The sequence below is a fragment of the Zingiber officinale genome, chromosome 2A (genome assembly GCF_018446385.1).
Source record: "Zingiber officinale cultivar Zhangliang chromosome 2A, Zo_v1.1, whole genome shotgun sequence".
NCBI lineage: Eukaryota > Viridiplantae > Streptophyta > Magnoliopsida > Zingiberales > Zingiberaceae > Zingiber > Zingiber officinale.
In genome coordinates, this window is record NC_055988.1 from 142,848,457 (window position 1) to 142,874,654 (window position 26,198).

Sequence of the window (26,198 nt, forward strand, 5' to 3'; positions counted from 1 at the left end):
GCTCCGATTCAAATTATAATATGATGAAGATGATAAATCAAGAAAAAGTTAGAATATGATTCGATCATAATTAAAAATGGATGATTTTATTTATTTTTTATTTTTTTCTACCAAGAAATCCGGTCTCTTCTTATCCCGCATAAAAAGTGATGATAAATTTATAATATAGCATCATTTTTTCTACCAAAAGATTTGGTCTCTTCTTATCCTGCATAAAAAGTGATGATAATTTTATAATATAGCATCATAATGATAAAATAGAAAATGAATACGTCTTTGGGAAATATGAAAATTAGGTTCAGTTTTTAAGAATTCCATAATTTTTAATGTACTTTTGGTCCATTGTCAATAAATATACTATTTAATTTAATAAAAACTCATTTATATAATAAAATTAATAAACTCGGACACCTCATATATATGAATGGTTCATATTTGAGTGGTTTTCAACACCCAACCATGGCGGTTCACTTTCTTCGCTTTCCTCCACCGTCGTTCGATGTCTCCCGTGCAATCATCACGTCCTCTCCTTTTCGCGCCATCATTGTTCTTTCCGCCTATCCTCAGTTGGGCCTCCAACTCCAACTCTGCGTGCCTGCCTATAAAAGCTCTCGCTCTCCAACGGTGCGACAAAGATCCGATTTTTTTTTTTTTTTAATTCGCGCGAGGAGGAGACGACGGCGGTGGGTGGGTCGAAAAGGAAGGAAAATGGCGCCGCTTTTTCTCTCCGAGGCCTGCCGCAACTCGATTCGCGAGGTGTGGAACAGGGTGTGGACGAGGCAGGCTCTCATGGGATTGTTGCTGGGGCAATTCGTCTCGCTTCTCATCACCTCCACCGGATTCTCCTCGTCCGAGCTCGCCAGACGAGGTTTGCTCTCTTTTCTTGCTTCTTTTAAGTTGGTGCTACGGCGATTAACGTTGAATAGATGAAAAAGGTGCGATTTTTATTTGGGTGAGGGGGTGGAGGGCGGTGTCTTACCCTGGTGGATAATCTGGTTTTTGAATTATTTTCTTGGAATGATTGTAGGAGTGAACGCTCCCACGTCGCAGTCGTTCTTGAATTATCTTCTCCTTGCTATAGTTTACGGTTCTATTGTCATCTACAAGAGGAGACCGCTCCAGGTGCTGTGATAGCTCCTTGCCCTTGCATTTTTTTTTTCTGGTTTATTTGATATGTCCAGAACACATTTTAGTTTTCCTTTCAGATTGTTAGGGGTTTGTCTTCTCTATATGGACTGAATTGAAGTTAGGTCAAAATTTGTCTGCCACTCTATTACTTAACCAGAGTTGAAAAGAAAAAAAAAAAGGAATTTGCAGCAGTCCAAATCTCGACAGAGACGGAGCACATTGACTGGCTTTCTCAATACATAACTAACTTTTTCAGAATTATTCTCCTCTCAATTATATATGTGTATTATCCAATCATCTTAGAGCAATAAAGAATGACTTTATACTGTGTCTTTATAGCAAGAATATTTCCTCAGAACAGTTTTTTTTTCTTCCTCAGAAAAAGTTGTTGCTAGTTAATACTTTACTATTTTTTGACACTTGCTGTAATTATGATAGATTGTTCGATTAATCTTTCTTCTATTTATAGATAAGGATTGATTCAAACTTGCTTTTCTTTTGCACAGATAAGTTGGTACTATTATCTGATGCTTGCTATTGTCGATGTGGAAGCCAATTTCATTGGTCAGTACTTCTTTGTGATATTTACACTATGCAACCATAGGATGTCTAATAACGTGTCCTTTTGAAGATGATAGTGCTTGAACACAATTTATGAATTCATTAGTTATATTTCTATAACAATCAAGAATCGATATATGTGCTGCAATAAGGTCGAAAATTAGTTTCTACTTCTTGTAATATTATTGAATCAATGATAAATCATGCTTGCAAGCTCCCACCAACTAATACCCAAACTGAATTTAGTAGAATATCCATCAATGAATTTGATCATTGAGTTCTGCATCTCCAAGTTCCAATATAGCCAAAGATGCATTAGGCTTATCATTATACTTGAAAATTTGAACTTGATGAGACAAAACATTTGGTACTAGTTAATGTTTACAAGTACTTATATGGTTTGATATATCATCAGAACAATGAAGTAGATGAACAGAGAATAAATAAATGAGTAGAAGAATTAAAATCAGTGACCTGGATTCAAAGTTTTTAATTATATCCTTCTCAATGACCTTGGCATCTCTGGATTTCATTATCTCCATATTGTAATGATCTATATTTTGCTCTTAATCATCAAGAATATGCTGCTATCATTTAACTAGCACACTTCTGTTATGCCAAAGAAACACCTATTATTGTCCAATCATATTCCTTTCTAACGGCAATATTAACAATTTTCTTTAGCTAGTAAGGAAATTGAGAGAATTTTACTGGATTATTGTGGTTGAACTTTTCTTTTTCTAATTTTACATGTCAGTCCAGGTTGTGTAGTTGCACATACCTGAATCTATATTGATACGGTGAATACGGTAGGGCCCCTGAAATTGGGTTCAAAATCAAGAAGACCGGATGATGTCGCTATCAAAGTTAAGGAGAGTCAACACATGGGGCAGGTACGGTCACACGGTTCCGCCGAGTAGTCCAGCCGACCGGGCATTTGGTTTGGTCGGATACCGAGTCCCCCAACCCGATGAAGTCCCAGGCCGGTTCGACCGGGCCCCATGCCCGAGCGAACCTCTAGTCGGCCGAACTCCTTGTCCAGTCAGAGCGGATACCAAGTTTTCAAGAGGCCAAGTCCTCGAGATGTTCAACGCTCTTTAGCCAACAAGACTCCCTGTCCAAGCGGACCTTAGGTCGACCAAACTCCCTGTCCGAGTGGATGTCTAGCCTTTAAGAGGCCAAGTCTTCAAACGGGTCAGTGGTGTTTAGTGGACCAAACTCCTCGTCCGGGCGGATTAGGCTCGATCGGACATTATAAGAGACTTGACCAGCCTATCACCAAAAGCGTATTAATGACCCATCAGCCCAACAACCCAACATTTTTTTTGACGTTTTGTGTAACCGTTGTCAAATAATAAAGGAATATCCCTTGTGCATGCTATACGGCGAAAGCTTCTACCCTGCAATACACAAAAATGATGGGTTTATTTTAGGAAAGTTGTCAGAATATCAAAATAGTCGGTTCTTTTTTGGAAATGCATTGATATCCGTGCATAGAGGAAAATTAGCAATATAAGAGGTCTCCTCCTAAAGGCGTAGGTACTCGCTCACCCACACACATCCATATTACTGTTCTGCTATTCATCTTCTTCTCAATTTCGCTCGACTATTGTTCTAACTTGAGCATATGAGTGCCTGCATCGGGACCCCTCCCTGTCTCGGTGACCAACACTTTTTTTTCTCGGTTCCTGTTTTGCTATGCAGGTTCATCCACATCATCAAGGTCTTCGCCTCCTCGCAGAGCCACCTAACTAGCACGTCATCTTCCCCGCTTTCAAATATGAACAAATTTGGCGTCGTCTGTGGGAACTTTGCCTGAATCTAAAACTCGAAGATGGAAGAAGCTGGACAGTTCGCACTCGTTACTTTGTTGTAGAGGACCTGGAGTTACGCGTGGTTGTTCAAGCTAAAAAATTGGTGCAATAGCAACAGGCAGTCGTCGGGTTTCCCCTGTCGTACGACCTAGTATTCTCGGGGACAGGACCTCACATTGAGCAGAGGGCTAGGGCGGAAGGACCAATGGAGTTTCCCCTAGCCCCTCATCTAACCAGTTATGACCAGGTTCCTGTACAGTTGACTGCCTTCCCTCCCGTGCCTCCATCACCGATTGCATACCACCGGGCGCTGTTCTGCATGCCCTTCGAAGATTTGGGCTGAGCGGAGAGGCCCCGACGGTCATCCTCTGGAAATGCCCCTGCTCGAGACATTCGTACGGGGAAAGCTCCGATGGGCAATAGCTCCCTTGAGCGGATTAGTATGTCGTTCTCTTTGGAAGTATTGGAGGATAAGCTGCCGAGCTACTTCTGACCCTTAGCAATCGGAGAATACGGAGGGAACACCGACCCGGAAGACCACTTGCTTAAGTTTGAGAATTCAACCATTCTACACCAATACACGGATGGTGTTAAGTGTCGAGTGTTCCTGACCACACTCTCTGATCTGGCACAGAGATGGTTTAACCAGTTGTCAATCGGTTCCATCTACTGCGTCAGGGATTTCTGCAAGGCGTTTCTCCACTACTTCGCTAGTAGTCAGAGATATAAGATATTACCAGGCCCCACTCAATCTGTTTGCCCTTCGGCAAAGGTCAAAGGAAATGTTGAAGGAATATATCCGGCATTTTAATCAAGTTGCCTTAGATGCCCCCTTTGCAACTATAGAAATATTGGTGAGCGCTTTCTCGCAGGGCCTGTCTGATGGAGATTTATTCTGCTCTATTGTGAAAAAGCTCCCAACAAATTTTGATAATTTGTTGAGCCGATCGATCAGTTATGTTCGTGTGGAGAAAGCTCAATCCGCTAGAAAAGAATGCAATACACCAACTCCTGCCCTTACTCAGACAGAGCGCAAGGATCTCCCTCTTCTCTCGCAAGGTGCATATTGGCATCTGAGCTGCCCACTTGAGCCAAGAAGGGGGGAGAGAGTAGTGTAGAAGGTGGAAGACGCCCCAGAAGTGACTATCGCGCCAGATCGGTCGCTTCTTGAAAAGTATCGACGTTTTTGTGATTACCATCAATCCCATCATCATGCTACTAGTGAATGTCATCAGTATGGCAAGAAGCTCCGTCGAATGGCGGAGTCAGGAGAAGCGAATAAAGAATCATCCTCGCTCCTTGCTCCTCCCTCAAGGATCTGCTTCAAGAATATAGTGTTGGGACCTTGATCACCAGCTAGATTGGGTGAATAGCTTATCACCCACTTTGTTCGCTTCCTAAGTATTCATTAGTGCACAGCGGAAATACAAAACTAATACCGATACAAAAGCCAAGAACAAGAAAGAAAACAAACAAACCCTAACACATTTCATTTAACGTGATTTGGAGATTATGTTCCTACTCCACAACGTGTCTGTAAGGTGGACGATCCCTGTGATCCTTAGTGAACGACTCATTCTTGGTGGAGAAACCACGCCACAAACTCGATCACGCGCACTTGGATCATGAGAGATTGGAGACTCTAATTAGGGGTTAACCATCTCTAATTTCTTCACCCAAGTCAGCTATCCCGAGCTCCATTATATAGAGCTTCAGGGAAAACATCCAAGCTGCTTTCCCTCTACCAGTCGACTGGCCTATGTGGAAAGTCGACTGATAAAGACACCAGTCAATTGGTCCACATCGGTTGAGAGAACAAAAACATTCTGTTCTCTTCCAGTCTGACTAGTAAATTGGGATCAGTTGACTAATAAACATACTAGTCGACTAGTCACCCTAGGCTAAGCAAATAGAAGCTCATACTTGCTGTTTCTCAACCACCATTCGACTGGGATATATACCAATCGACTGGTAAATCCTAACACTAGGGTTTTTACCCCGAGTATAATTACTCAGCAATTGTCCTCGCCCCCACAACTTGACCTTGCCTTCTAGTCTCCTCTATCACCCTTATGTCCCTCAGATACTTTCCCATCCTTCACGCTTTGCCTTCAAGAACTTGAACTTCCTTCGGCCTTGTCTTTGTTGTCGGATCTTCCATTGCCAAGAAGCTCCTCACCTCCGAGACTTCAACCTTGCCAAGAGTTCCTCACTCCGGGACTTCATCCTTGCCAATAGCTCCTCGCTTCTAGACTTCATCCTTGCCAAATCATACTTGGGCTTATGTTGTCAAGATCACACTTGGACTTACCTTTACCAAGATCACACTTGGACTTTTCCTTTGCCAAGATCACATTTGAACTTTTCTTGTTGTACCTTCCACCTGAACACTTAACAACGCATATCAAATACAACAAATAACCTAACTTAAACCTTTGAAAAAACATCAAAACCTAGGGTCACATTGATTACTCCAACAATCTCCCCTTTTTGATGTGTGACAACCCATTTAAGTTAGGTAGACATATAATGCAATAACATGCAAATAAATATGAATCTACTCATGCATACATCATGGAACCTAATCCTAGGCCTCCCTTCACCTAAGTTCCCCCTTGAGCTAGGATTTCTTGCAAAAGTATTTAGGTTTCCCACTTAAACCTAAACTGCTCCCCCTTTGCCATACATCAAAAAGAGCTCCAATAATGTCCTAATTATTGGACTCTTTTACCTCTAATGATCACAATTATCATGTATTAATTCCTCATAAGACTATATACACGTATACCATTCTTTTGGCCATTTCCTATTGCTGAAAAATAGTTTTAGACTGTATTAGTTTACTACCATAGTCCCCAGTCGACCACCCTCATCGAAACAAACTCACAGAGTTATTCTGTGTTTGATGAACAGTGTCACCAATCGACTGGTCATAGCAGTCGATTGGTACAAATTTCAACCCAAAACACATTTCTGAACTAATTTCATAAATGCACCAAAAATTTCACATGCTTCCAAAAATCTCAAATTTTGTAGAGGTATGTTTTACCCTTGTCTACTTGGAAAAAATATATTTAAAAATATATCTATCATGAATTGACACAAAACCCAAAACTATCTAAATGGTTCAACTAAACATTGACCTAAAGTCCTAGTTTTGGCTTCCTCTTGATATATTGACCCATACTAAACCATAATGCATCCCTAATTTTAGTTTATATGACATCTATATATCCAAAACTAATTTTCATGCAATATGAATCTCATTTCATATTTCTTACATGACAACTCATCTCAATTGTGCCAATTCCTTGGATTTGAGACTCAAGTCCGTCTCCAAACCCTTTGGCACATTTCATAACCCATCTAGAATCCCAAGCAATGTCCACTTGAGATCCATTGGCCATGGTTCCCAATTTGAATCTTTGAGCTCCCCTTAGAGTTCTTAACCTTAGCCACCTTCTTAGGTGACTCATCCACTATGATTAAACCACTATGATGCACTTTAGGTGACATTTGGCCTAACCATTTAACTTTCTTAACCTTAGACATCTTGCCTTTGGTTAACTTCCCTTTGTCCTTAACCTTGGATGATCTATCCTTGCTTAACTTCTCGTTGCCATAGTTATAGGCAACCCTTGCATATTTCTTTTCATTGGCCTTGGAGGGACTAGATCGGTATCCCAAGTCCGATCTAACATTTTTGGGTCTTTGACTACCCAACACCCTATCCAATCCTTTAGATCCAATAATGAATCCATATAGGACTTTCTCCATTTCTTCAAGCCTTAATTTTATGGCTTGATTTTCCAATTCTAGGTTCCTAACCCTAGAATTAACATGTCCACATTGGACATTCCTAGACCTACCCTTTTTTCTAGGCATATGTCTCCCCTTCTTAGGATTAATGCCTAGATCCTTCATTACCTTCCTCTCCTTAGGCATGGTAGTTTGGTTTTTGTTAGGTCTAACCTTTAGGTTTGACTTTCTAGGGTTATCAACTATATTAACCCTATTCCTATCATTATACCTAAATCCATAATTATGTATGGGTAAATAACTAACATTATTTTTAGCATGCATTGAGGAATTTAAATTTGAATTCAAATTTAAACAAGGGTTTACCTTACCCTTTATCTTTGGAGCTCCTCCTTGACATGAACCTCCATTCTTTCTCCACTTCTTTAGTTGCTCCATCTTCTTGAGCTCTCCTTCTTGGGGCATTTTGTGTGGTAGTGTCCTCACTCACCACACGTAAAACATCTAATATGTTTCTTCTCATTCACTTCATTCCTACAACTCACATTAGTTTCTAAATCAACCTTATTGAGTTTAGGAATTACCTCCTTTACCTTTTTAAGCACGGGGCACCTACTCTTGTAGTGTCCCATCTCTCCACACTCAAAGCACTTGATGTGGACTTTCCTGCTCCTCTCGATAGAAGTGGTTGAGTGTTGAACTTCCAAGACCTCTTCTTCACTTGCCTTGAATTACTCGTCTTCTTCTTCCTTCGAAGATGTGGACGATTCCACTTCTTCCTCCTCTTTGGATGTTGAACATGTGTCCACATCCGATTAGTCCTTCTCCTCCTCTTGGACTAATGAGCCCTTCTCCTCGGGCTCTTTCACTTCTTGTGTTTGTGAGGTGTTCCCATGATAAGCAATTACCTTCTTCCAAAGGTCACTTGCATACTTGTATTCACCTACACTAGACAACACATTAGAAGGCAATAAATTTAATAAAATTTTAGTTACCTCCTTGTTCGCCTACCATTGTTGCTTTTTTTCCTTGGTCTAATATTATGGACGGAGACACTTTCCCTGCTTGTACGTTGGAGCTTCGAAGGGATCTTCCAATGCAATCCAATGGTTCCAATCCATTTGGAACCATGTCTCCAATCACAACCTCCAATATTTGAAATCTCCTTGCATGTTTGGAAGAGGGATTCAGATATCGCATCCTAGTGCTCCCTCCGACTTCATTTCTTTCTCTAGCACTTGCTCCTTCTGGCGGTTAGTCCTTCAAGAGCGCTCCTTACTTTGATACCACTTGTTAGGACCTTGATCACCGACTAGAGAGGGGTGAATAGCCGATCACCCATTTCGTTCACTTCCTATATATTCGTTAGTGCATAGAGGAAATACAAAACTAATACGAATGCAAAAGCCAAGAACAAGAAAGGAAACAAACAAACCCTAACATGTTTCGTTTAACGTGGTTCGGAGATAATACTCCTACTTCACGACGTGTTCGTAAGGTGGACGATCCCTTCGGTGGATCAATCCCTGGTAAACTTTGGTTAGTGAACGACTCCTCAGTGGAGAAACCTCGCCACAAACTCGATCATGCGCACTTGGATCACGAGAGCTTAGAGACTCTAATTAGGGGTTAACCACCTCTAATTTTGTCGCCCAAGCCAGCTATCCCGAGCTTCATTATATAGAGCTTGGGGAAAAACATCCAAGCTGTTTTCCTGCTACCAGTTGACTGGTAAAGTCACTAGTCGACTGGCCTATATGGAAAATCGACCGTTACATTTTAACGGCTCGATACCAGTCAACTGATGAAGAGACTAGTCGACTGGTCCAGTTCGATTAAGAGAATAGAAATATTATGTTCTCTCCCAGTCGACTAACCAGTCGATTGATGAATATACTAGTCGACTGGTCACCCTAGGCTGAGCAAATAGAAGCTCACACTTGTTGTTTCTCAACTACCAATTGATTGAGACATATACCAGTCTACTAGTAAACCCTAACACTAGGGTTTTTACCCTGAGTACAATCACTCAACACTCGTCCTCGCCCGCATAACTTGACCGTGCCTTCTAGCCTCCTTCATTAGCCTTGTGTCCCTCAGATATTTCTCATCCTTCACGTTTTGTCTTCAAGAGCTTCCTTCAGCCTTGCCCTTGTTGTCTGGTCTTTCATTGACAAGAGGCTCCTCACCTCCGGGATTTCAACCTTGCCAAGAGTTCCTCGCTCCGGGACTTTATCCTTGCCAAGAGCTCCTCGCTCTGGGATTTCATCCTTGCCAAGTCACACTTGGATTTACGTTGCCAAAATCACACTTGGACTTGCGTTGCCAAGATCACACTTGTACTTGTGTTGCTAAGATCACACTTGACTTACTTTTGCCAAGATCACATTTGGACTTTTCCTTTGCCAAGATCGCACTTGATTTTTCATGTTGTACCTGTCACCTGCACATTTAACAACGCATATCAAATACAATAAATAACCTAACTTAACCTTTGCTCAAACATCAAAACCTAGGGTCACACTGATTGCTCCAACACATAGTGGGAAGAGCCTCGCTGACGCTTAGACCAACATCCGATCAACAACTTTGAGAATCAAAATAGCCATCAAAATCAAAATGGATAACTTCAAAAGTCAAAATGAGCATCCGATTGAAAATCTTAAAGGACCAAACTTTCAATTCGATCAACAACCCCCAAAAAATTTTAAATTGTGGCAATTTCATTCAGCAAATCCTTTCGGCATGTTCATTCAGAATAAATTTCAATCTCCACTTGGTAGCTCCAACAGGCAACTTAGCTATACCAAGTGGCCCATTCGGGTTGTACACCATGCCTCCACCCTACAAAGCATTCGAGTCATACACTGTGCCTCCACCCTCCAAGGCATTCGGGTCATACATCGTGCCTTAAAGCTTTAAGGAATTCGGGTCATATACCGTGCCTCCACCCTCCAAAGCATTCGAGTAATACACCATGCCTCAACCCTCCAAAGCATTAGGGTCATACCGTGCCTTAAAGCTCTAAGGTATTCGGGCCATACACCGTGCCTTCATTGTCCAAAGCATTTGAGTTATACACTGTGCCTCAACCCTCTAAGGCATTAGGGTCATACATTGTGCCTCCAACACCGTGCCTCCACCCTCCAAGGCATTCGAGTCATACACTGTCTCCAACACCGTGCTTTCAAGCTCTAAGGCATTCCGGTCATACACCGTGCCTCCACCCTCCAAAGCATTCCGGTCATATACCGTGCCTCCAACACCATGCCTTCAAGCTCTAAGGCATTCGGGTCATACACCGTGCCTCCAACACCGTACCTCCAAGCTCTAAGGCATTTGAGTTATAGACCATGCTTCCAACACCGTGCTTCTATCTTCCAAGGCATTCAGGTCATACACAATGACTCTAATATCGGGCCTCCACTCTCCGAGGCATTCGAGTTCAACACCATGCCTCTAACATCGTGCCTTCAATCTTAGAGGTTAAAATCCAGACTCTCGTGCCGATTGACCGAGTTATAAGCGAATTTGCTCTTGCGCCCAAGTTCTAGACTCTTGTGTGGCTCGGTTGAGTTATAAGCAAATTTTCTCTTGCGCCTAAGTCTCAACTCTTGTGCCGATCGGTCGAGTTATAAGCGAACTTACTCTTGCGCCCAAGTCCCAGACTCTCGTGTCGATCGGCCGAGTTATAAGCAAGCTTACTCTCGCGCCCAAGTTCCAGATTCTCATGTCGCTTAACTAAGTTATAAGTGAGCTTGCTCTCGGCCTAAGTTCCAGACTCTCGTGCCGCTCGGCTAAGTTATAAGCGACCTTGCTCTCGTGACCAAGTTCCAGACTCTCGTGCCGCTTGGCCGAGTTATAAGCAAGCTTGCTCTGGCGTCCAAGTTCCAGACTCTCATGCAGCTTGGCCGAATTATAAACGAGCTTGCACTCGTGCATGCTGATCGATCGAGTTATAAGCGAGCTTGCTCTCGTGCCCAAGTTCCAAACTCTCGTGCCGCTCGGCCGAGTTATAAACGAGCTTACTCTCGCGCCCAAGTTTTAAACTCTCGTGCCGCTCGGTCGAGTTATAAGTGAGCTTGCTCTCGCGCCTAAATTCCAGACTCTCGTGCCGCTCGATCGAGTTATAAGTGAGCTTGCTCTCGCGCCCATGTTCTAGACTCTAGTATCGCTCGATCGAGTTATAAACGAGCTTGCTCTTGCTCTTGCGCCCAAGCTCCTGTCTCCCTTCTTGCTCATATAAATTAGAAGCGAGCTTGCTCTCATGCCTAAGTCCTAAACTTTAGTGTCGATTGGCCTAGTTATAAACGAGATTGCTCTCACGCCCAAGTTCTAGACTCTCGTATCGTTCGATCGAGTTATAAGCGAGCTTGCTTTCGCGCCCAAGTTTCAGACTCTCGTGTCGCTCTGCCGAAGCTTGCTCTCGTGCCCAAGTTCTAAATTCTAGTGTCGCTCAGCTGAGTTATAAGTGAGCTTGCTCTCGAGTCCAAGTTCATGACTATCTTGTCGCTCGGACTAGTTATAAGCGAGTTTGCTCTCGTGACTAATCCCAAACTCTCGTGCCGATAGACCGAGTTATAAGCGAGTTTGCTCTTGCGCCCAAGTTCCAGACTCTCGTGCCAATCGGCCGAGTTATAAGCGAGCTTGCTGTCACGCTCAAGTCCCCGACTCTCACGCTACTCAACCGAGTTATAAGCGAGCTTGCTCTTGCACCCAAGTTCCAGGCTCTCGTGCCGCTTGGCCGAGTTATAAGTGAGCTTGCTCTCGTGCCTAAGTCCCAGACTCTTATGTCGATCGGCCGAGTTATAAGCGAGCATGCTTTCGCGCCCAAGTTCCAGACTCTAGTGTTGCTCGATCGAGTTATAAGCGAGTTTGCTCTCGCGCCCAAGTTCCTGGCTCTCTTGCCGCTCGGACGAGTTATAAGCGAGTGTGCTCTTGCGCTTAAGTCTCAAACTCTCGTGTCGATCGACCGAGTTATAAGCGAGCTTGATCTTGCGCCCAATTTCTAGACTCTTAGGCTGATCGGCCAAGTTATAAGCAATTTTCCCCGTGCATTTCGTCCATTCGGTCGTACGGTCACTTGACTAATATTACCTAAACAAGTTGTCGCAAAATAGTGCCGAACGGAAGATAATCAAGTCAAGCGTTGTGCTAATACACCAAGGCGAAAACCTTTCGATTGGTCGAGGTAATGCTTGCTCGAGTCAGTAGTCGTTTAAGCACTACTCACATGAATTGGTGTACACACATTAACATAACGCCTAGGAAAAATTTGAAGGCTGAGAAACACAAAAAGACATGAGTGTCTAGTTAGTCGAGTTTGCAGCCTCCTTCGACTAGACTTAAAGGGGTAGGTAAGGCCCCCGAAATTGGGGTCGAAGTCAAGAAGACCGGATGATATGGCTGTCAAAGTCAAAGGGGTCGGTATTGTCGCACAGTTTCGTCGAGTAGTCCAGTCGATCGGACATTTGGTCTGGTCGGATACCGAGTCCCCCCTAGCCAGATGAAATCCCGTGCCGGTTCAATCGGGCCCCATATCTGAGCGGACCTCTAGTCGGCCGGACTCCTTGTTCGGTCCGAGCAGATACCGAGTTTTCAAGAGGCCAAGTACTCGAGATGTCCAACGCTCTTTAGCCTATCGCAGACCTTAAGCCGACCGAACTCCCTGTCCGAGTGGATATCCAATCTTTAAGAGGTTGAGTCCTCAAACTAGTCAGTGCTCTTTAGCCGATCGGACTCCTCGTCCAGGCAAATTAGATTCGACCGGCTTATCACCAAAAGCGCATTAACGACCCATCAACCCAACAACCTAATATTCCTTTTGACGTTTTGTGTAACCGTTGTCAAAGAATAAAGAAATATCCCTTGTGCACGCTATACGGAGGAAGCTTCTACCCTGCAATACACAGAAATGATGAGTTTATTTCGGAAAAGTTGTCAGAATGTCAGAATAGCCGGTTCTTTTTCAGAAATGCATTGATATCCATGCACAGAGGAAAATTAGCAATATATAAGGGGTCTCCTCCTACAGGTGCAGGTATGTGCGCACGCACACATCCACATTATTATTCTACTATTCATCTTCTTCTTCATTTCGCTCGGCTATTGTTCTGACAGCGTTGGAGTGCCTGCGCCGAGACTTCTCCCTTGTCTGGTGACTAACACTTTCTTCTCCCAATTCTTGTTTTTGCTGCGCAGGTTCGTCCACATCATCAACGTCTTCAGAGCCACCTAACTAGCGCATCATCTTCCCCACTTTCAAACAGGAACATATACCATTGGACCTCACTAATAAAAAACTATAATTGATGTATCTCATGCCATTTAGCTGAATTAAATTTCCAATTTCATCTAGTCTTATATTAGTGTTTGCTAGTTGTACTTATATATCTATGCAATTTACAATATTTTTTTCTTCTTAAAGTTTGGGTTACTACTGCTCCTTACCTGTTAAACTTGATTCATTGACTTCTTTTTTTGTTGTAGTTGTCTTGTCTTACCAGTACACGTCTTTGACAAGTGTCATGCTCCTGGATTGTTGGTCAATTCCATGTGTTATACTTTTCACTTGGCTGTTTCTGGGTACAAAGTATGGATTCAGGAAGTTTGCTGGTGTTGCTATTTGTGTTGCTGGCCTTATTATGGTAGTATTTTCCGATGTTCACGCTAGTGACCGTGCACAGGGTCAGTTGATACTTATTGAAGTGGTACAATTCTGTTTTTTAATTTCTCTGTTACTACCAATGTCTTTGACAAATACTTTTATATTGTTATGGTGATTGTACTATAGTTTCAATAAATGCACCATCCAGGATTGTTTAAGTTTGGATTTGGCTTACTTGACACACACTATAACCCATTTGAATAGGTACATGAAGCAATTTTGTTCCAAAATAAAATTACCGAAGTGGCCAAATCCAATCAATCCATCAAATTAATTTGATGAAGGCAGAAGAAAGATGAATGATATACCCATTCAGCATTATTGTTTTAAGTCAATTTTTAATTCATTTACTAGTTTTGCAGCCAAACTTGTGCTATTAGAAAATAGTCTCAAGTTTAATAACAAGTTAATGAACTGAGGGGAATTTGTTTGATCCATTACATGTCTGTCGGCACTCATAATACCAAAGAAATTATATTAGTAATCACATTCAATTGGAGCATGGGCACTTATAATGTCAATGAAATTAGATCAGTGTTCATTCATTCTATTTCCTTCGGAAATAACAAAAATAAGAGAATTTAATTTCTGATGCCTTTTCAAATCTTTATAGTTCACGCAATGTGAACATCTGATCAATCTTTATAGGCACCTTTTATCTTGGAGGATAATCCAGCAACTATGTGGAATTTGTGCAGCATTTTGATTAATTGACTTACCCTTTCTCCTTTTCCTATTTCATTGTTATAGGAGGACCAAATCCTGTGAAAGGTGATTTGTTAGTCTTTGCTGGCTCTACACTCTATGCAGTTAGCAACGTTAGTGAGGTGTGCTTCACTTCCTCATACCCGCCACTATATTTTTATCTAATAATTTTATAGTTTTTACTTTATTTTGTTTCTATTTGTACTCTCAAGGAAATAATGGCATATTAAATGATTGTTTTTCCCTCTTTCATAAAACATGTCTAGTGAAGTCAATAATCTGATAATTCAACTACTTTCTGTTTAATGTAAGTCTTTAGGTATTGATTTTCTAAGGCAGGGACTTCTTCTATCCTGTTGATATGTTGAGTGGTGTGTAAGAAGAAAAGACGTATAAAAGTATGATTAATTGGAAGAAAAAAAATAGAGATCTTTGGTTCGTAGTCTCTAGTAGGATCTCATTGATACTAATGCACGAGCATCTGTGTTTGTGCAACCATGTGGTTTTGTGCAGAAAGATTGCAAGGAATCTCCTTGTTTTACCACTTTCTCTTTTTGTCAAGGATTTAAGACCATGGATTGGGCCTTTCCTGATAGCTTAAGCATTTAGGTATTTATTTATCCACTTGACTAAACATGATATTGGAGCTAACATTATGAGCTCAAAACCTCTCATCGTCTGTTTCCCTATGTATTCTACTATGCTTTGCTTTTGGTGAAGCTTGGTTTGAGAGGAATGGCATTTGAATTTGATGCTTCGATTATTGTTCTTACATCTAAAAGGGTAATTTAGTGCACAAAGTTTCCACCAATGCGGGGTCCTAGGAAGTGTCAGACCACATTGTGTCTATTCTACATAGTCTTATCTTGCATTTTGCAAGAAGTTATTTCGTGACTCAAACCCGTGACCTCAAGGGCACATGGCAGTAGCTTTACCATTGCTCCAAGGCTCCCATTCATTATTGTTCTTACATCTGAGACCAGAAAAATAAAATCATTTCTGATAGCTTAGTTTTTTGGTCATAGTAAATCTAATTGAACTTAATATGGTATTAGACCAGAATTGAAGTTATGATAAAATCAGGGTCGTATGTTCAAAATTCAAACGATGCAAGACAGTTTTGGTTATTACTTCAATCGGTTCAGTTTGTTTGTCCAAAACTCAAGGGGAATATGAACAATACAATACTGGGTCGAGCCATTTCCTGACATCTTAAACTTTTGGGATAGTTGTTTGCTTCTTTTTATTTTTTATATTATTTGTAAGAACACTGGGAGATGCATTTACATTTTTCAGCCATTAATAATCTTGACATGTGATCAGATTAGATAAAACTCCATATGGTTGTTTATTAAGTAATTGTAAATTGTTCTTCCCAGGAGCTGCACAACTCTTTATTGTTGTTCAGTAATCTGAGGAATCTCATGAATCATGACAGCATAACCTTGGGTGAGAAATACCGAGATCATCGAAGGACATAATCTATTCACTGAAGAAGATTGTTTTTTCATTTTCCCTTATAGTCTTTTCTGTCTATAGCATCTTTTATGTTTTTCTTCCTGTTTTATAAACTCTGTCTAGCCTTGCATATCTTTCTTGCTTCAACACAAACTTTAACAAAAGTGATTCATTCTCAACTAAGGAAATTCTTTTCATCTTGTTTTTTGCAAATGATCAGGAATTCATCATAAAGAGGTCAACTAGAATCGAATTGATGGCAATGCTTGGAGCATTTGGAGCTGTTGTCAGTGCTATTCAAATGTATCCTTGTTCATTTTGCGATGGACATATATTGCAAACTTTAAATAGCAAGCTTCCTCCTTACTTTGATGAAGTCTGATAAAATAATAGATAACTATTTACCACAAGGAGTGTTTAAATAGCAAAAGATAGTAAATGAATTTCTCAAGTAATCAAATGCAAAACACATATTAGACCTTTGATTAAACCAGTTTTGTTCTCTTATTGGTTTGGAACATCGATTGTTTGTTTAATTTTTTTTCCTCAATTATTCATAGAGCCATTCTCGAGCGGAATGAGCTTCAAAATGTCAATTGGACGGCTGGAGCAGTAAGTCTATTCTTTATGTTTGTGCAACCATACATGCATGCACTTAAAGCTTAATACACAACAAGAACTGCAGTTGTGAGCTAAAACAAAAATATTATGCAATAACCATCAAGATAGACAATAGCACTGTCATAGTCCCTAATTTAATTTTCTGAATATGTATTTCAGGTACTACCATTTCTTGGGTTTGCATTGGCAATGTTCTTATTTTATTCTACTGTCCCTATAATTCTCAAGGTAGGCTCGATATGCTAATGGATTTATGATTTGTTACTTATTGTTGAATAGATAGTTCAAGATACAAAACTAAAAAGGTGTCTGTTTATCGAGCTACTATTTGGATATAAAAACATCTGTTTAATTTGTTTCATCATCATTCAGATATGTGGAGCCACAATGCTCAACCTTTCACTACTGACCTCAGACATGTGGGCTGTTCTAATCCGAATCTGTGCCTACCACCAGAAGGTTAGTCACTTTGCCGCGGCAAAAGATTGAATCGTAAAAGCTAAAGGCTAGAGATAAATCTCTTTTGGTTCCTTGCAGGTGGACTGGATGTACTTCATAGCTTTTGCAGGTGTCACGATTGGGCTCATGGTTTATTCGTGGTATTTCTTAGTCGTCATTGAGTTCTTCATCGCTCTGTCGTAGAAGATTGAATGAGCAACCTTTCTCGTCGATTTGTGCAGGAGCAGGGAGGATAAGAGTTCTGAGGTTGCAAAGGACAATGAGGCTGCAGGGGACCGTAATGTGAATCTGAACAGCTGTTGAGGCTCTGCCAATCCTCAAGCTTAATCTATCACGAGTTTGCTACCATAGATATCGAAGCAAATCCGCGGGGAATTGCTTATTCGATTAAACGATGCGCGGTTGTTTGAATGATTTTTTGATGGAACATACAAAAGCACAGCATGATCAGAACACAAATCGTGATCAGTTGAGTGTTTGTCTATTTTAAGTACCATCTTGTTCTTGTTCTTCTTGGTTGTCAAACATAAATAATTCATTTAACTGAAAGTAAAAAAAAGATAGATATTGATCTTATGAATCTGATCATACTTTAATTTCTCATGATAAAGTTTTGCAAAGCCAAAAAAAAAATAATAATCAGTCATTCAAAGCTTTAAATAAAAAATAACATCGACTACGGGTTCTATAAGTGCCCAATTTTAAATAAATTTTAGATGCTACTAATTTTTATTTATAATAAATTTTATTTTTTTTATCTATAGTATTACTCCGTTGCATCGACTTTAAACAAGTTAAAATGCATATTTTACGAGATTTATTCAATATCGTTACAAATTAATATCATATTAATTAATTATATTATTTATATAATTGCTCATTTTTTATTCTCCCACGAAAGAGAATATCCTAAGATGTTACGTCTAAGAAGACTAATTATTAAGAAAAATTAATTTGTCACTAAAAATCAGTATTTTGAAAATCAACTTCACAGTATTCATAAGTTGTATTTGGAGGCCCACGTGCTGACCCATATAATTAATGTAGGTATATTGTCATTCATAAGTTTGGGATTGAAATGTCTTGTTAGTTGCCTCATCTTTTTACGTGTAATATTATTATCGGATAAAATCTTCATGATTTATCTCTTTGAAGAAAAGTACTATTAAAGTGACGATTTTATCTTTTTACCAGTATTTTAGAGTTATCTAATAGATAAATAATAATTAAATTATCATTGCTCTATCAAATATTTGTTTTATTTTTTAATAATCTAAATATTTGATTCTTCAAACTATTAATTTTGAAGGTGATTATCTATGAAAATATTTTATCAACTATCATAATAAATTAGGAAGTACTCGTAAAGATCTATTTAAGAGTGAAAAATATCTATATGTACCATAAGTTATATTTTCAAGTTATCAGATATATAAATCATAGAAAGATTATTTATCTATAATAATTAAATTATCATTGCTTTATCAAGAAAATCATTATTTTTTTAGTAATTTAGATAGTTAATTTTTTAAATCGATTAATTTTAAAGATAATAAATTTAGTCTCATGAAAATTTTTCATCAACCATAGGATAAATTGAAAAATGCTCATAAATACCTATTTAAGTTAAGAAAAATCTGTATAGTGCTTTATAAATGAAATTTAACCTTTAAATACCTGATTAATCACTAGAAGAACCTAAACCGTGAGGTAAAATGATCCTTTGACCTTAGTTTTTATGTTAGTCATCCAGATAATTAATTTGGAAAGGTTGATAGAGGGGAGAACGTAGAATTTTAATAATATATTCAGATAATAACTAGTAACATATTTCTTTAGATTTTTGATAAATAACTATTTTTTAAAAAATAAACTATAGAAAAAATGATATTAAATATGCAAATATAAAAGCTATATTTATAGCTTATTTACTTAGAAAGACAGATTAAGAAGAGAGTCGAGATAAATTTCACCTCTTACAAACTTTGGACCAGGCCGGGTTCCCATTTTGGCCCGGTCCATTCATCGGCCCGTTCGCTGACCCATTGCGACATTGGTATTAGACGAAGGGCCGGCGAAGAACCGAAACCATCGACCGGCTTTTGAGCTGCTTCTCATCCCGAGCCTCGTGGGATTCAGTTTCAAATTCAATCAGGAGGGTCTGCGATCGGCGAGGGGAAGAGCACGGCGATGGAGTCGATTGAGGTGCTGGTGGCGCACATCCAGGGCTTGTCCAGGAGTCCCGACGAGGTCTCGCACCTCCACTCCCTGCTCAAGCAGTCCGAGGACGCTCTCCGCTCCCATGCAGCTCGACTCGCCCCCTTCCTCTCCCAGCTCGACCCATCCATCCACACCCTAGGCTACCTTTTCCTTCTGTGAGTGAACGCTGACCCTTTTTTGTCCTTCGCTTTATTTCCTCCGCCGAAAGCTACGCTCTTGTTCTTCCGTCTCTAGCTTCTTTTTTTGTATGTTTTTTTATTGATTTATTTTTGTTTTTAATGCGTATGTTTAATCACTTGGTGATCAGGCAGAAAGCGCTCGTTTGATCACGCGCTGACAACCATTGTTGAGAAATTTATCCTCCTCCCATCATATTTTTACATAAGACTGTACCAAAAAAAGAGAGTCTGAGTGGCTTCAGAAAGTCCCGGAGTTGTGAGAATATGCTAAAAAAATGAAAGAACTGTGAGATCGAAATAGAGGTAGTGTGCTATGTTTAGAATCAGTTGTGTTACTTAAGTTCGTGAATTTAGAAACTGCTGTCACATTGTGGCTTTAAATTGATTAGTGCAAAGAGGATTGAAATGATTCTAATCTTCAGACATTATAGTTATCCAGTTTGACAACTATTTATGCAGTTCGGCCTACTGCCAATCAAATAAATTATATATGCGTAGGACATAAAATTCTAGCAAATATGTACCAACCAACCATTATTTAGTTCAGTTCATGTACCTCCACATGCATCTGAAGGGTTCTTCCTGAATCAACTGAATAAGTTATAAATAGAGTCAGTATTTTTTCTTTTACTGGTCATCCATTCATTATGTACCATATGAGCTGGAAATGAAATCAATTTTCTTTCAACTGTAGCATTGGGGTTATCCTTTATATCTTTTTGCTGATAAGTGTTAGATGTCCTTTTCTGAAATTATTTTATTGTTGAACTGCACTTAAGAGTGCCAATTTGTATTGAGACAATTTCTTCCTGTATAAGTTTGCCTGTTGTTACTCTCTCTTTACTTGTAAACATGGTTCATGCCTGATTTTAATGTGCTTGTCTTGAAGGGAAGCATATTCATCTGGGTCAATCTCAGGGGAGGAGGCTTCCGGTTTTCTTTTGACTGTAGTGGAATTTATCAACTCATGCTCAGCAGAACAGATACAGCTTGCACCAGAAAAATGTATGATTTTTGACCTGTAAATAAGAACTAGTTTCTATGTTATAAATCTTATTTGTCTGAGGTAAGAATTGTATTTTCTCTGCAGTCATTTCTGTTTGTAAGAGTTTCAAGGATCAGGTTATGCAGCTTGGGGTTCCCATGCAAGGAATAGCTCCCTTGTGGATGGCTGTCCGTAAACTCCAAACTTCCACAGAGCAATTAACTACCTTACACTCGGATTATCTTCTTCTGTGTCTTCTAGCTAAGTGCTATAAAGCGGGACTAAGCATTCTGGATGATGACATCTTTGAGGTTGATCACCCGAGAGATCATTTCCTCTATTGCTACTATGGGTTAGTCATTCGATATGGTTTCATTGGCTGTCATTATTTTGTTGAGAATTATATAATAAATATTGAAAGTTATACCCTCTTTATCCATCTTATATAACACAAAATAAATCATGATTTTGTTGATCTACAATCAAATTATCTGAAATTTACATATTAAAGGGAATATGATCTGGAGGTTCACTTTCTGAAGCTATAGAATGTTAGAATTCAAGGAGCAATGGAAGGCAATTTATAGGATGCCCTTGTTGTCTTATGTGGTAGCCCTCCACTATCTACACATTCTTTATATTACTATTGTAGTTTCACCTTCAAAATGTCACGATATCATGTGGTATTTTGCTCACACAATAAGATCTGAGCAGCTGTAAAGATAGAGGATGAAGATCAAAGAACAGGTAGGAAAATGTGATCGGTATTCAAGAAATATGCTTGTTTTGGGAAAGTAGGTTCAGGGAATTGTTTAAGTATATGGAGTTGCACTCAGCCCTTTTTTTAAAACTCAATCAAGGCGTTGAACCTGTCAACCTGATGATTGCAGTTTTCTTGGTTCAAGAAATTTAAAATTCAATTCAGTCAGGATGCTGCAATTATTTAAACTGGACCTGGTTGGCCTCTAGTTAGACATGACACCTAATAGTTATGGGATAGTCTACAAGATAAAACTATTGGCTACTGATAATGGGAATACATTCTTGTTCATTTGATAAAAATTCATAATTCTTTTAGGATCAATAGCTAGATTAGTCATCTCAATAAAATAGCAAATTTCTTTTGTGGATTCACATGTTATCCAAAACTTAATCCCTAATATTTCCCATCACCTGCATAATGGTGGAAAATTGCCAATTTTCTAAGATTGGATGAAAAAGGTTGTGGTTGCATTAGGGGTGGACAACCAACATTAAAATTGTCTAAACTTGTCATAATTATTGTGTCATTTGCCACTTTTTAGTAAGTTTAGATCATCACTTTTTAGTGCTCAGGGGGCGTTCACCACTTGGATACCTCAATATGCACGAAGTAGGCTTGGAGGCCTCCTAAAATAGGCCCATCGTAGCAATTCTTGGATTTGATGTAAAAATAAGCAAGAGTTATCTTATTATTATAGGCCAAGATGGGTAAAGAAACTAACCCATAACTATAGGATAAGGTTAGCAGATGACATTATTAGGAGTAAAATAAATATATATGCTTACAATAAATACAAGTTTTAAACTTTGTTATATAGGAAAATTAAAATAAAAAATGTATCATACCAAATAAATACTATAAGAGTAAGGTTTTCAATAAGTTAAGAAATTTGGTGATAGAACTATTGTGCTATAGTTCACTTTAGGTAATGAGATTCCAAGTGTTAATGCTTATGCCCCTCAAGTAGGATTGAATGATCAAATAAAAATGAAGTTTCAGAGAATAAAGATGAATTGTTCATGGTATATTTATAATTGATAACAAGGATTAAGGTATTAAGATGTGTTGCTTGACATAGGTGGAATTTACCATTTTGCCTGTTGACTAATATTGAAACGTTTTGGCATCAACATTGGAGTAGCAACTTGCAGCATAAATAGAGAAGGTGAAAAGACAAAGAGGAATATCTTGGAGAGAGATGGGGAGGGGACGAGTTCCATGTGTTCAACGAGGGCCGGCTAGTCAAGAGAGATGGTAAATATAATTTCTAACCTTTTAAAAATACTATATTCAAATTAAATATCATTGAGTCTATCTTATACATAAATTCATGTCAAATCTTAATCTTAATCTTAATCACCATGTCTACGATGGGCTCTACCAAACCTAATTGACTTTCAGTTGAGCCTAGTTTACAATATTGGTTTGGTTTAGTTTAATTATTTATTTATTTTATTTAAATTAAAACTGGTTTAACTTTTGAGAGATAGTGTGAACAAGCGATAGAAAAATTAGGGTTGAATGGAATCGTGTTGAGCCTCTCTTCTCTTCCTTTGGTTCGAATGTCAAGGAACAATTATTTTTTGATATGGCGCTTTAATTACATAAAATTTATTTATTTAAGTTAAAAATAAATTATTTTTAATTCATTTATTGGAATATTATTGAAAATACATGATGGTTGCAATATCTGTGCAATGTCTATTTTTTTTTTAAAAAAAAAACTCTATCCAATCTAATTTGAAGGGATTTTTTTAAATTTAAATTTAATTTTATTGAAAAAATAAAAAAACCAGAATTTTTTAAAATTTTAATTAGACAAATCTTCAAGTTTTAATTTTTTTAAAAAGATTTTATACTTATAAAATTTAATAAATTTAATTACAAAATTGAAGATTTAATTTAGACCTAAAATAAAATATTTTTATGTCTCAAAATTTGAAAAATTTCGGATCTCTTTATTTTTTAAAAACTTTAGTAATTTTAGTCATGTATTTGAATTATTTCACTAAATCCAAGAGTTTTATTTAGGTCTATGAAATAAAATACAAAAAACGATGTTTAATGAGATTTGTCAGTTGTGCCAAATGTGCTCAGCACTAACTTAGGTGGAGGAGAAGCAAGCAAGATAGAGGAAGAGGAGAACGAAGAATAGGAATAGAGGAGAACTAGGCGAATGAGGCAGAGAAGAGGAGAATTGAGGTACATAAATGAAGGAAGAGGATAACGAGGTGGTAGAAGAGGAGTTAGTCATGTACTACAAAGAATCTTTGCCGCATTGAGAATACTTCATTGTACAACTTGTTTTGTCAGGGTACCAATCTCGGACCACATTACAAAAGTTGACTAACCTCATACTTCTAGCAGAATCATTGCTGACCTCATACCACATCACAAAAGCTTGATTGACCTCAGAGGAAGCTTCTAAGTGCATTGGATGTAATGTTCCTATGACTCTAGTCGTTCTGTGTGTTAATTTGCCTGCGGAACAAGATGTTTTGCCAGTTCCTATAACTGCATTCATTTAGTGAGATTCTAATCCATGGTGATGACTTTATAATGGTGGATTTATGAATTAGATATGGTGAGGTGGGAGCAAAATAAGGATCTCAGGGACAAACACACATATAGTGACTAGTGAGGGTCAAAAGCCAAGAAGTGACTATACCAAACATTCTTCTTGAGGCTAATTTGATCTCTTCACTTTAGTGGAAAGGAAAAAAGAAGATTTTTTACTTTCCTTAAAAAAAATCCTATTCTCTAGATCTCCATGGAATTATGTAAAAAAAAAAGGCTTGAATTGTACACTACATATGTCACTTTAAAATGAAAGGACTGGTCTCATAGTTCTTGGTGTGTGAAGTGGTGCTTCTTTTTCTAGGTTGTACCTAGACTGAAAGGAGTTGTCTTTGAGGTGGGGGTGGTGGGAGCAATATGAGGATTTGGGACAAGTGCATGAGATTTTTTCCACCAATAATTTTATTCTTGTTTAGTCAGAACTTAGGGATGTGGTTGCTGCCACCGTAACCTTTCCCCTTCAACCTATAACTTTCCTCAATAGAACTAATCAAATCCTGTTAATTAACTTGAATGATGCTAACTAAAGTTTAGATTCCATCTGAAGTTTTTAGAAAGCCTATTGAGGCGTTATATGGCTGAACATGTCACCTATAGCATGTGGCCTAACCACTACATAACACATGTTTTTTTCCAGATTCATATACAGTCAGTATTTTTTTTTAAAAAAAAATATTGATTATATTGAAATATTGTACAATTTAAAAAAATGTATAAATTTGCCTCTATAATATATCAAATTAATCAACCTAATCAATCATTGTAAAGAATATTTACAGCTATCTCTTTATAATTAAATTCATCGCCTTGAGTAATCCAATCTCTTTTAAGATATTTTGTATATAAGAATCTGAGCAATACAAATGTGACATACAACACAACATATAATAAATTAGGCTAATCAGCCATCACAGTTTAATTCACATAACAAAATAATTATTTATTGAGCTAAGCAATGCATATGAATTCCTTCTTTTTTTTTGTTTATTTGGCAAAATTAATTTAATCTAATCAATATGAACATTACTTGGAGTTTAGTAAGCTAGGATTTGTATAGCCTGTATGACTTTTTTGTGGGTTCTTGATGTGTAAGCTATGTGGCTGCCTTACCGGCTTAGGAGGCGGCCTTTTAAAATAAATGATTCCACTGCATTGCTGCAGGCGGTTGCATATATATGCTGATTCTGTCTTCTCTTTTTTCTGGTTGGATTTTTTGACATGTTATACTCAAGTTATGATTATTGAAATTTATTGCAACAGGGGAATGATAAACATTGGATTAAAGCGTTTTGAGAAAGCATTAGCGTGTCTTCATAATGTGCGTAAATGGTATAAGCAATCTGATATCTAACTGATTAAATAATTTATGGAGCAATGGGCATATTTGTCAGGTTGTTACTGCACCGATGACTACTCTAAATGCAATATGTGTTGAAGCATACAAAAAGTATATTTTGGTTTCACTCATCCTGAATGGACAGGTATGCTCTGTATTTTCTTTTTTTAGCCCCTTACTATGTTTTCTTGAATTATAATGCGCATCTGGCCCAATGAACCTTTGTGAAGTATGTAAGATTGTGGTAGATTACAAAACAATTTTTAAATCCTTAGCAAACATCTAGCATTTTGCTTAAATCTTGAGCAATAGATTGATTACTGGAACAAAAAGTGCTTTATATAGGATTCAGAAGAATGACTCTTGAAACCTCTTGCATTATTTGTTGAATGCTTGCTAGTATAGGTTGTTCGTTTTTCTGTAGTCATACATCTTTCCTTAATACCATAAGAAATGACATAGTTAATTCTTATTTAGCTTCTATGCAAAGTTTTTAGTATGCTCATTTTAAATTGAGTTCAAAATTGGGCAGGTTCCATCATTCCCAAAGTATACTTCTTCAGCCGCTCACAGAAATCTGAAGAATTATACTCAGGTTTGCATCAACTTCATAACTATTATTTCCTAAAAACGAAACTACATTTCTTCTGTATTATTTCCTAAAAAAAAAAAAAAAGGAGCAACCATTTGCAACACTATTGTTGAGGACAGTATTGTTCTATATCGTTGTCCTTTTTCTACAGTAGTTATCTCATCAAAACTTAATTCATTTTCTGCATAATACAACCTTTAGTTAGTCTCTTTCAATTATAACTCCTTGTCACAAGTTGGAATCTTTGGCCACTTTTGCTTGTGTGGATCAAGATGCAAAGGAAAGAAAAAGGAGAGAAGAAAAGAGGGTTGCTGTGTATTTGTGGAGATGAAGTTTGATGGAGATGAAGAGGCAATAGAAGGCAAGGGGTGAAT

At 38.4% G+C, this 26,198-nt stretch overlaps 2 protein-coding genes across 2 annotated transcripts; both read left to right on the forward strand.

Moving 5' to 3' along the window:
• Positions 1-613: 613 nt before the first annotated feature.
• Positions 614-17,683, forward strand: LOC122042478 (solute carrier family 35 member F1-like). Its single transcript, XM_042602622.1, has 11 exons — positions 614-868; positions 1,028-1,122; positions 1,635-1,692; positions 13,752-13,949; positions 14,680-14,756; positions 16,313-16,395; positions 16,653-16,704; positions 16,873-16,941; positions 17,086-17,172; positions 17,251-17,312; positions 17,394-17,683. Exons 1-11 carry the CDS (start codon positions 709-711, stop codon positions 17,473-17,475), a joined length of 1,023 nt encoding a protein of 340 aa, XP_042458556.1. The 5' UTR covers positions 614-708; the 3' UTR covers positions 17,476-17,683.
• Positions 17,684-19,265: 1,582 nt separating this feature from the next.
• On the forward strand, positions 19,266-25,860 carry LOC122044054 (COP9 signalosome complex subunit 3-like). Its single transcript, XM_042604597.1, has 6 exons — positions 19,266-19,547; positions 20,461-20,576; positions 20,662-20,908; positions 25,157-25,214; positions 25,288-25,377; positions 25,765-25,860. The coding sequence occupies exons 1-6, from the start codon at positions 19,363-19,365 to the stop codon at positions 25,858-25,860; spliced, it is 792 nt and encodes a 263-aa protein (XP_042460531.1). The 5' UTR covers positions 19,266-19,362.
• Positions 25,861-26,198: the final 338 nt, after the last annotated feature.